This window comes from Misgurnus anguillicaudatus, chromosome 18 (assembly GCF_027580225.2).
Source record: "Misgurnus anguillicaudatus chromosome 18, ASM2758022v2, whole genome shotgun sequence".
NCBI classification, from domain to species: Eukaryota; Metazoa; Chordata; class Actinopteri; order Cypriniformes; family Cobitidae; genus Misgurnus; species Misgurnus anguillicaudatus.
This window is the reverse complement of record NC_073354.2, coordinates 25,717,308-25,729,679: the sequence shown is the minus strand read 5'-3', so window position 1 is coordinate 25,729,679 and position 12,372 is coordinate 25,717,308. Positions and strand designations below refer to the sequence as shown.

The window sequence follows — 12,372 nt, the reverse complement described above, 5'->3', positions numbered from 1 at the left end:
TGTTTACATGAGATACACCCAAGTGTAAAATCTTTTAAGTATGAAACAAGACACATCACACTTAAGGTTTTATTGATGATGCAGTTAGCAAACAGGCAAAATACTGAAGCAAAAAACAATGAAATATAAAATCAGATTAGGCAAGATCAATATAAACCTTTGACAGTCTTTATAAATACTTTATAGATAAAAAAAACTTTGAAAATACCATTCAATACTGCATCAGTCAGCACATATTGATTTATCATCAAACACTATGAAGGCTGTAATGAGTTAAAGCTTTAGTCCAACCAGCAAAAGCATAAACAAACATTGAGCGACAACACTCATTCACCAAATGTTACTTTTTCCAGTTGTCATTTAAAAAGTATCCATCATCAACACTAACTCAATAACAACATGTCTTTGTTAACTCAGCATGTCCTTAAGGGCTCAAAAACCTCACATAGTCAAACGTCGGGTAAGATCTGAGCTCACGGCGCTGCTCTGAGGGGCAGATGAGTAAGTAGGCACGCTGTATTTCGTAAGCACTTCCTTAAACTGCGCTAAGGTGGCGTCGGTTCTCACCCCTGTTGGGTCAAAGTGTGTGCGGCTCACTCTGAATCCAGCCTCAGTGAGATATTGCAGGAACTTATTGAGCCTGAATGAGAGACGACATAATCAAGTAAATAGACGTATTGTTCAGAATTTAGGTTTATTGAATTTAAGATCATTTATTGTTAAATCCTATGCAGAAAAATTTATGAAATTTTTGGTGACGTCAATTCTTTCGGCTTTTTATATAATGACTCAAGCTGAATTCAAGGAATGCTATGACATCAGTTTACATCATCAGTGCATGACTGTGTGTATACAGTAGAGAGGTTTGTGGTGACTAACTTGGGCATGTTCATGCCGCGGATGCTGTGCCGATGGATGCTGTAGTAGAAAGCAGGATGCTCTGATGTGTCTGATTTTAATTTCTTCAGCACATTCCCAGAATCCTCTCCAGCTGTTTTTCGTTTCCCTACATACATATAGTAGAAAAAAAAAATTTCAACAATGATATCCACCTTAATCTGGGAAAATTTGGCATTCCATTTAAAGGATTAGTCCATTTCCTAAAAAAAAAATCCAGATATTTACTCACCACCATGTCATCCAAAATGCCGATGTCCCTCCTTGTTCAGTCGAGAAGAAATTATGTCTTTCGAGGAAAACATTCCAGGATTTTTCTCACCTTAATGGACTTTAATGGACACCAACACCTAACAGTCTTAATGCAGCTTAATATTGCAGTTTCAAAGGACCCTAAAGGAACCCAAACGAGGCATAAGGGTCTTATCTAGCGAAACGATTGTCATTTTTGACCAGAAAAATCAAAAATATGCCCTTTAAAACCACAACTTCTCGTCTATCTGTGGCCCTGCGACTCGCCAGCGCAACCCCACGCAATACGTCATCACGCCGAAAGGTCACGGATGACGTATCGAAACTCCGCCCCAGTGTTTACAAGTGTGGAGAAAGAGGACCGTTCTGACGTTGTTGTATGTCGAATGATACTAATTCATGTCTTTGTGTCAGTTTATGGTTAAAAATGATCCGCAAATGTGCGTTTCATATGTGTAACACGTGATCATTCCACTTTATTACGCAATTACATCGCTAGATAAGACCCTTATGACACGTTTGGGATCATTTAGAGTCCTTTGTAACTCTTTTAATAAACTGCATTAAAACTGTTAAGTGTTGGGGTCCATTAAAGTCCATTAAAATGAGAAAAACCTGGAATGTTTTCCTCAAAAAGCATAATTTCTTCTCTACTGAACAAAGAAAGACATCAACATTTTGTGAGTAAATTATCTGGATTTATTTTAAGAAAATTGACTAATCCTTTAAAGAAGAGAACATCAGATATCAATGAATGAAAGCAACAAAAAAAACAGGTTTACAATAAAAACCAAGCAATACCTGACTGATCAGACGTATCCGCCTCCTCAGCCTTCTGTAAAGTTTTTATGACCACACCACACTCCACTATTGATAAAAAAAACATGTCAATATGTCAAAGCCTTGCTGCACTGCTAAGACAAACCAAACAGTTTCTAGATAGATTATTGACTGACACAACCAAACATACCTTGGTTGGAAAGGGCAGAATATCCCGGGACAGGAGAAGGCTTGAGGGTGGTACAGTCTGCCTCACAGATGAGAGTCTTTACCAGGGGCTGGATGTCCTCCATATTATACTGTACTGCTGCCACTAACATCCGCCTCAGAAAACCAGTGTTAAACAGAGGACCAGCCCTGATAGACATAACAAAGAAATAAAAACAGGTGGAGTTGTAATGATGTACTTATCCACATGCTATTATCTGAATTCATGAGTAATTAATGCATGAAAGCGGCATGAATGATCATCTCACCATAGTGGCCCAAGCTCTACTGCGGTTTTTCCTGGCATGCTCCCATGGCACTGACATGGCAGCTGCCTGTACAGGTTTTCTGTTGAGATTACAACCAGCAAAGACCTTATTTATACTTAAAAGTAATGCACTATGCTTCAGTGTCTAGATGTTACATTGACAGATTTGTGATCAAATCAGAACAGATTTGTGACGTTATTTAGTTGCTGAAGTATATTTTTACCTTCAACCATGCTTCCTGGCTTGAGGAACACTCTTTCTTCACACCATTGGCAGTGCAAAAGCTGACGCAGTTTTTTTGAAGACTCGTCCGCCTGCGTGGGCCCTCTGAGCACACGTACCACCACCAGGACGAAGTGCTCGAGAGCCACGGCTAACAGCACCTCAATCCCTTTGTTGCAGCGTGCGGCTGCCCTGCAAGATGCATTGACAAACATGGGACAAATAAACTTTATGTAAACAGTTTGCAGACCGTCTAATATATAATACACTTGTGTATGGTGATATATTTAAGACCCGTAGGTGATTACCTGGCTACTGAAGCCAACACCATACGTGCTGCGAGTTCCTTGTAATACTCGGTCCTGACGATCTGGCAGCCGTAATGTCGAAGTGTCACATTTAGGGATTTGGAGTACAGTGAGCCAGTGTCTGTCGACGTCACAGAGACGATTCCCAGATTCCGAACGTTCCGAAACGCAGCGTCCAGATAGTTCACAGATGTTCCGAACGGGTCGAGGTGTATGATCGAAAAACAAAAGTACAGGGGTGTTTTTAAAGGTGCAGTGTGTAATTTTTAGAAGGATCTCTTGACAGAAATGCAAAATATTGTACAAAACTATATAAAATGGGGTGTATAATGAACCGTTATGTTTTTATAACCTTAGAATATGATGTTTTTATCTACATAGACTGAGGGTCCCCTTACATGGAAGTCGCCATTTTGTGCCGCCATGTTTCTACAGAAGCCCTTAACGGACAAACTCTTTTACTAAGTTGTCTCCGACGATTACATATTTGTCCAGTGGCGGCTAACGTAGCTTCTCTGTGTGTTTCAAAAGCGAGAGGTGAGCAGTGGACTGAGCCTTTGGCTGCAATGCGCAACCTCACCACTAGATGCCGCAAAAATTTACACACTGCACCTTTAAAGGGATAGTTCACCCCAAAATTTTCTCATCCTCATGGAGTAACAAACCAGTAATCTATTTGTTCTGATAAAAACGAAGGAAGATTTTCTTGTGGAATGCTTGCAACCAAACCGACCAGAGGCCCCAATGACCTCCACAGTAGGAAAAAGAATACTATGGGTGTCAATGGGGCTTCTGATAGGTTTGATTACAAACATTGCCCAAAATATCTTCCTTTGTGTTCATCAGAACAAATACACGTATACAGGTTTGTAACAACATGAGAGTAAGTTAATGATGACAGAATCTTCATTTTTTTGGTGAACTATCCCTTTAATATTTTTACAGAAACTTTATTTTATATTGATCATGCCATCAAACTTTTCTGTGCTTCGAACATTAAAGGGACACTCCACTTTTTTTGAAAATATGCTCATTTTTCAGCTCCCCTAGAGTTAAACATTTGGTTCTTAGCGTTTTAAAATCCATTCAGCTGATCTCAGGGTCTGGCGCTAACACTTTTAGCATAGCTTAGCACAATCCATTGAATCTGATTAGACCATTAGCATCGTTCCAAAAATAACCAAAGAGTTTCGATATTTTGCCTATTCTAAACTTGACTCTTCTTCTGTAGTTACATCGTGTCCTAAGACTGACGGAAAATTAAAAGTTAGTAAGGAAAATTCCAATTAGTAAAAATCAAATGTTTAACTCTAGGGGAGCCGGAAAATTAGCATATTTTCCAAAAAAGTGGAGTGTCCCTTTAAACATTTCTGACCCCAACAAGTACCAAACCCTAAATTATAATTTCATTGGTTGCTAACTCACATGTAGTCAAAGGGTCTCAGGTGCATAATGACATTGGCGTCCATTTTCACCACCTCCACAGAGGCGATGGGTGATTCCACATCTCCTGTTCCGTCTAGCTGGCAAGCCGTGCGACTCCCCTCTACTCTGATGTGGTTTAGATGACAGTTCTCCTTAATCATCTTCACACACGATTCGTTTATGTCGTTTATAGTAACTTTAACGGAGTTACGTAGATGCTTCGCCCACTGCAGACCCATGATACCTACACAAGAGATCAATATATTATAAATGTAATCTGGAAATGTATGTCCATAATATAATATTATCTGGTATTGCCATATAGTAGATTTCCTACCAGTGGCTCCGAAAGCATCGAGACATTCGAGTGGATTCCTCTCTTCAGCTAGAACGGCGAGAGAGCAGAACACCAGCTGCCTACAACATCAAGAGACAATGTTTAACTGTAGACAATAATGAAATAACCAGCACAATGAGACTGTGAAGAGGTGAAGGTTTTTTTTTTACTACATTTGTCTTTATTACAGAGGTTTTTAAAAGAGGTTTATAATTCGTGGAAGTCTGCCAATATTTGTGTTATCTTTACAAATGTTTAAAAAATTATGCTAAATTAATATTTTAGTGTTATACTTCATTATTTCATGAAATATGAATTAAAGGTGCAATGTGTAACTTTTAGAACGATCTCCTGACAGAAATGCAATATAATATACATAACTACAGTATATTATCAGTGATGTATACAAAATGAACGTATTGTTTTTATTTTCTTAGAATGAGTCGTTTTTATCTACATACACCGTGGGTCCCCTTACATAGATGTCGCCATTTCACGCTGCCATGTTTTTTTAATGTAGCCCTAAATGGACGATCTGTTCTTTAGAGCGATGACGTGTTTGTCCTGTGGCGGCTACCGTAGCTTCACTATGCGTTTCAAAAAGGAGGACTGAGCCGTTGGTTGCAATTCACAGTCTCACCAATAGATGTCACCAAAAGTCCCACATTGCACCTTTAAACCAAATTTCTTATAGCACCTTATGGAATTTATCAATATTTGCTATTGGTATATTTATTACAATAACAATATTTTTAAAGGGCTTTTCCTGTCATATAATTTTCCTATTATTAGTTTTTATATTTTTAACTCTACAAACCTGTATATATTTCTTTGTTCTGATGAACATGAAGGAAGATATTTTGAGGAATTTGGTAACCGAAAAAGGAAATAAATAATACAATAGAAGTGAATGGAGCTCAGCAACGGTTTGGTTACAAACATTCCCAAAATATCTTCCTTTGTGAAGAAAGAAATGTATACAGGTTTGTAACAACATGCGAGTGAGTAAATGATGACAGAATTTTCATTCTTGGGTAAACCATCCCTAAGTCAAGAAGCTAAAGTTCATCCAAACTCAAGTCACACGTCCCGACTTATGAATCACAAGCACATGCACTACATCCTTCGATATTTTGATAAAAAGTTTCAACCTGTTGGTCTTCATCTTGCGGCTGAAGTATGTGTCTGTCTTCTGAGGTGTGGTGTGGTTAGGCATGAGCTGGACATTAGTGCCCAATTCCTTCATAATCTCATAGGCCTGTCCACCTTGGACTGAGAAAAAAGACAGATTAAAGGGACTAATCATTTGGTACTATTCCAAATGACAAAGAAACTGTGAATCAAAAACAAGTGAATAACATGACAAGTTGAAACTGGAAGTTAAACAGAACTTTTTTTGTAAAGACAATGTTGCTGCTCAAGTTTAACATCTACATTATTCCACACCACAAAACTGGCATCCAGTTTAGGCAGTTCCCATCTATTGACTTTTGTCTCACCCGTGTTGCCTTGGCAACACGAATGACTTGTCATGACAGTAAAATGCATTAAAACAAGGACGAATCAGCCCATTAAAAGATGTTCCTCTGACATCATCAACAGAGAAAATGCTCACCTGGTTCTACGAAGGGAACATCCGAGCTGCCTGAATAACTGGCCTCTGTCTCACCCTTGTTGATGTGACGCTTAAGGTGACTGACCATGTCTGTTTTACGAGCAATTGTGACAGAACAGACCACACAGTGGTAGTGGGCCACCAGCCTGCCTTGAGTCTGGAAATGAGGTATAAAGACACATGAATAACTAAAAGCAGATAAATGCACAATATAAATACAGTAATAAAAAGATATATATTCTAGCTTTTGGTTATTTACTTCACAATCTCACAATTTTGAAATTGCTGGTTTCAAAAGGAGATAAATGGCCATCATGGAGAAAAGTAGAGAGATATTGAGGTTCCAAGATGGTCATTTACATTTATGCATTTGGCGTATGCTTTAATCTAAAGCAATATGCTATGCATTTAAAGTATTCAATGAATGCGTTTAAGCTATTCAATGCATTCAATAAAACTTACTTAGTAATATGCTTTTCCCTGGGCATCAGACCCACAAGCTTTGCATTGATAGCACAATGCTTTGCCTACTGAGCTTCATGAAAATGTGTCCATGTGGGTGATATTTCATTATACTTTAAAGGGACACTCCACTTTTTTGAAAATATGCTTTTTCCAGCTCCCCTAGATTTAAACATTTGATTTTTACTGTTTTGGAATCCATTCAGCTGATCTCTGGGTCTGGTGGTACCACTTTTAGCATAGCTTAGCATAATCCATTGAATCTGATTAGACCATTAGCATCACGCTCAAAAATAACCAAAGAGTTTCATTATTTTTCCTACTTAAAACTTGACTCTTCTGTAGTTACATCGTGTACTAAAACCGACGGAAAATTAAAAGTGGCGATTTTCTAAGCTGATATGACTAGGAACTATATTCTCATTCCGGCGTAATAATCAAGGACTTTGCTGCCGTACCATGGCTGCAGCAGGCGCAATGATATTACGCAGTGCCTGAAAATAATGTTGAAAGTTACCAAGGGGTCTATTTTCAGGTGCTGCATAATATCATTGTTTTAAATATAAAAAATATAGAAACTCTTTGGTTACTCCTGAGCGCGATGCCAATGGTCCAATCAGATTCAATAGATTATGCTAAGCTATGCTAAAAGTGGTATCGCCAGACCCGGATATCAGCTGAATTAGGGATGGGCGATATGGCCTAAAATCCATATTGCGTTATACATTGCAGCCTCTTGCGATAGCGATATGTATTGCGATATAATAGTTTCAATAGACTCGTTTCAGAACATGTTATATAGACCCTTACAAAAGCCAAACTGCTAAAAAAGTAAGTAAAAGTAAACCGTTATGGCCAGATTAGTCTTGTTACCTCTCTTAGCTGGAACTTTTGCCTGACACACTCTACAGCAGGGGTGTCCAGACTTTTTTGTGTGGTGATCTACTTTTAAAATGATAAAGCCGATAAGATCTATCTGCTAAAAAACACAGTTAATTATTTTTATAACACTAAACACTTTAAATGCTTGTGGGGACTATACTGCATATATATACTGCATGTTTCACAATTACTAGACCATAATGCCAATTTCGCGCGTGGAGCAGCAGTTAACTTATGTAACTTATGGCTTAAATCCAAAAAATAGATGTTGCATCTGTCTTTTTCAGGAGTTCTTCTGTTTCACTAACGCTTTCATCCATGTTTATTCGGCTGCAGCTCGTGGCTTTAAAGTTTGCGGGTAGATTGTGTCATCAACACGCATTATCGCGATAGTGCAATAGACCTAAAATCTCTATCGTATGCCAATTTTCTATCGTTTATATTGCATATCGTTTATATTGCCCATCCCTAAGCTGAATGGATTTCAAAACAAATCTAATGTTTAACTCAAGTGGGAGCTGGAAAATTAGCATATTTTCAAAAAATGTGTAGTGTCCATTTAAGTCCCTAAACTGTATTTGCTGTGTACGCTTCATATTTATGGCATTTAATTATGCACATCTTGGACTAGTGAGATTTGTCTAAAAAAAATACTCTCTAGAATGAGAACAACCCTCTCAACAACTTGCTTTTACTTTTACTTTACTTTATACTTTATTAGTCCCATCGCTGGGAAATTTGTCTTGGACAACATGCAAGTCAGTACATACCTTATAATAATAATACAGCATGCATTAAAAACACACAAAAATAAAATAAAAAATAAATACATAAAAACACAGTGGTGATTCACAGTATTTTTTCTCTGTTTAAAGCTTTGATTGCAGTGGGAACAAATGAATATTTAAATCGATTTGACCTGCTCATCAAGACCCTGTATCTTTTTCCTGACGGTAGTAGTTTAAAATTATCCTTCAGGATATGAGTCCGTTCCCCATCAATTTTCTTGGCATGGTTTAAAATGGCGGCATCAAACAACTCTTGTACTGATTTCTCCTCGCCTCCTATAATTTTAAAAGCATTGTGCACCAGACGTCCTAACCTGGATTGTAGCTGGACAGTCAAATTACCATACCATGCGGTGATACCATATCTTATCAATGATACCATACCATGCGGTGATACCATATCTTATCAATTTAAAGGGACAGTTTACCAAAAAATTAAAATACTGTAATCATTTTCTGTTACGTTGTTTCAAACCTGCATAAATTTCTTTGTTTTGATAAACACAAATGAATATATTTGAAAATGTTAATAACCAAACAGATCTAGAGCACCATTTACTTCCATAGTATTATTTTTTTCCTACTATGGAGTTCAAAGGTGCCCCAGATCTGCTTGGTTACAAACATTCTTCAAAATAGGTGAGTTAATAATGACAAAATTTAAATATTTTGTGGAACTATCCCTTTAAGTTACAAATAATGGTTCATGACTATGATGTGATGAAAAGCCTACTGGATACTTAGCTCTTCTAAATCACTAAAACTGCAATCAGAAAATGTCAATAAAAGATGGAAACAGTGCTTGTCAAACAATCTAACTTGACTTCATAGAAAACCTATTACATAATTTGGTATATTCTGCCATCTTTTGGTCAATATTATTACAGCCCATATGTAAGGAACTAGAAAAATCCCCAATAGACTTACCTGGTCAGCACCTAGACTGGACTTGAGTGGTCTGCAAGGCAGATGACAGATGCACATTCTTTGGCCTATGGGAGCATGAGAGAAAACAAAGTAGAAAGTACTCCTGAGTTCTTCACAAAATATGAGCTAATAGTCATCTTCACAATCAACAGCTTTTAAAGGCACGTTAGAAAAAATGACACCAAAGGGAATATATTGATAGGATTTTTGAAAATTAAAGGGGCCATGGAACAAGACTTTTTTTAAGATGTCACATAAATCTTTGGTGTCCCCAGAGCACATATGTGAAGTTTTAGCTCAAAATACCATAAAAATAATTTATTATAGCATTTTAAAATGGCCACTTTTTAGGTGCGAGCAAAAATGTGTCGTTTTGGGTGTGTCCTCTAAAATGCACATGAGTGATGAAATTCAAACACTGATCGCAATGATGGTGGTTTGTTGTAATTGAAACTCAATTGTGCTGTCAATTATTTTCTCTCGCTTTCTTCTCTCGCTTTCTCTCTGCACTAAATGGCAGTGCTGTGGTTGGATAGTGCAGATTAAGGCGTAGTATAATAAAAGCTCCTTATGACATCATAAGGAGAGCCAAATTTCAACGACCTATTTTTTCATGTGCTTGTACAAAAAGTTTTCCAAAACTAAGTTACTGGGTTGATCTTTTTCACATTTTCTAGGTTGAAAGAAGATGGGGACCCAATTATAGCACTTTAACATGGAATAAGTCACATTTTCATGCCATGACCCCTTTAATTGTCTTGCACTAAAATGTTTCAGTATAGCTGCTCTGCAATGATGCACAATATAAAAAGTGCTATATAATTACAAGGGAATTGTTTAAAAATGTACTTGCCTTCAAATTCCACATAAACTTTCCAGTGCAAGTTTTGCAGGTGTCGTCTGAGTTTATGACTGTAACAGGCCTTAAACTTCTCTTCTGGACACAGTGGACAGGACTTTCTCCCAGCTGTCAGAAATTAATGAACACAGATGTCTGTTGACTTCAGATCCATGAAGTCTGTTTTAATAAGATACTGCAAGTTTTTGTACCTCCATTTAAATCCACAAGCATTTCGAGCCCCTCCAGAGTGGTTTGTATTGACACATGTCTCTCTGAAATGACAGACAATATTTCAGTGATGTAACACGGCCTCAATGATCATCAAAGCTCAAGATTGTTACATTTCTAATGTTACCTGACGTAACAGTGGAGGATGTTTGTCCATTTTTGCCTTCTGTTTCCACTGGATCAGTAGAGGTATCATGAGTGGTCACCTGTTCATTCGTCACCTGAGTATCAGTACCAGTGTCTGTTTACACAGAAAAATTCACATTTCAAAATCACTTGCACATCCACGGTTGTTCCAGAATTTCATGTTCTTATCCAGACTCATAAATGCAGTTTTTTTAATGTCCCTGTGGCTTTAGAATTACTGTTCGCCTGAATTTTATTTGCTTGAATTATTCTCCATTATATATAACTTTTTTATGATTATTAATCGTATTTATCTATTTTATTATTATTTAATTAAATACAAAAATATCTAATATAATATAACTATATATAATTAATATATAATTAATCATTTTTCGCCATTTTTAGTTGTTATTATTATTATCTTTGTTATTAGTTTACGTATAAAAACGTTTTGCATTGTAAAATATATAATCTATAACTAATTTTGAACTTCATAGCTGCAAGCTATGGGAAAATACAGTGCAGCACCTCCATTAGTTAACGCATGCACATTTCCGTGGTTTAGCCAATCCCGCTTCTGCGGCTGATGTTTCCAAGCAGAAGGGCTCCACTGCGGAGCTCCATGGTAAGACCATTGCTACACATACACTGTGCATTTAACTGTTATTTCCAAATAATTTTTCAACTCAGAGTTTAATCGACTTTGATTAAAGCAAAGTATTTTCGGAAAGTGTGCTTGTCTTTTGCCAATCCTCTGGCATACTGAGAGGTTTTTAACATTTGCATTATGTACACAGTAGGTCCTATGGCGGAGCTCCGCGAGGACGCCTATATTTACTTCAGCAGTTTTCAAGTCGCATTAGAAACAATTTGCGCAAAAATACTAAATGTATAACAGAAAGGTGTTATTTTAGTAACCTACAAAACATGACTAAACGATTTTAACATTGATTAAAGAAATAGATGTACCCTTTATATTGCCGTCCTCCTGGTGAAGTTGCTCAGTGTCCTCTTCTTTGAGCTCCGCCATTTTTGAAAACTAGCGTACGTCGATTCCGTACGTCAAATACTAGACATTGAGCGTGGTGGGAGAGGGCCAATCATCTTCTTTTAAACTACGCGAACTCAAAGAGCGGAAGTGGATTCTGTGAAGCAGTTTCAGTGAAGTTTGTTGTGTTTCATTGCAAGAACACTCGTGTCTTTCTGTCATTCAGTTACTTTTTAACAACACGCACTTTATTTCTGGTAGGTACCGTAAACCTCTTTTACACTAAAACCGCAATAAAGTTTTATACTTCTGATAATGTTTAATGTGAGGCATGTCAGGGCAACTATGTTATAATGTCACGCTATAATTCTGTGGACATTGCTGTCAGAAATACATTTTTATTCCATAAAAGATGGCATTTCACCTCTTAAAATGGCGAATTACATCGTAAAGCATTTATTGGTCAACTTTGAGCTGGTTTACACTGTTTTATCGTTATCTGTTTTTCAAGGATGAGAGAAATGTTTTCTTGTCACTAATCCTCCTGGAAAATTGCTGCAGTATACTTCATTATTTACTGTATTAAATTGTACTGCATGTAGTATATTATATAGTAATGATGAGTCTTGACTACATTTTGTTAACTGTAACTTGGTATACTTTAATATTAACTTGGGTAAGGTTTAAAGCACTAAAGTGTCTAGAAATTTTACTACAGTGAGCATACTAAAGTAAGTATACTACAGTATTTTGTCATGTGGGTATTACTTTGTTGAACTCTATAAAAATACCATCATCTTGAAATATATCCAACA

At 37.1% G+C, this 12,372-nt stretch overlaps 2 protein-coding genes across 6 annotated transcripts in view; one reads left to right on the top strand and one right to left on the bottom strand.

Moving 5' to 3' along the window:
* Positions 1–55: 55 nt before the first annotated feature.
* On the bottom strand, positions 56–11,697 carry trmt1l (tRNA methyltransferase 1-like). The gene is made up of 16 exons (XM_073856193.1): positions 11,539–11,697; positions 10,568–10,681; positions 10,422–10,484; positions 10,225–10,338; positions 9,372–9,436; positions 6,313–6,469; positions 5,849–5,969; positions 4,698–4,777; positions 4,364–4,604; positions 2,936–3,151; positions 2,629–2,819; positions 2,406–2,484; positions 2,120–2,286; positions 1,951–2,016; positions 880–1,006; positions 56–640 (listed from the first exon to the last, which is right to left on the bottom strand). Exons 1-16 carry the CDS (start codon positions 11,597–11,599, stop codon positions 442–444), a joined length of 2,061 nt encoding a protein of 686 aa, XP_073712294.1. The 5' UTR covers positions 11,600–11,697; the 3' UTR covers positions 56–441.
* The window catches only part of swt1 (SWT1 RNA endoribonuclease homolog), a 32,246-nt gene continuing 31,018 nt past the window's right edge, over positions 11,145–12,372 (top strand). For 4 of the 5 annotated variants that reach the window (XM_073856187.1, XM_073856188.1, XM_073856185.1 and 1 more), the window contains exon 1: positions 11,687–11,814. The gene's annotated coding sequence lies outside the window, so the exon portion shown is untranslated. Of the gene's footprint in view, positions 11,195–11,686; positions 11,815–12,372 lie in introns of those variants that run through there. The other variant, XM_073856186.1, reaches the window with a different exon arrangement.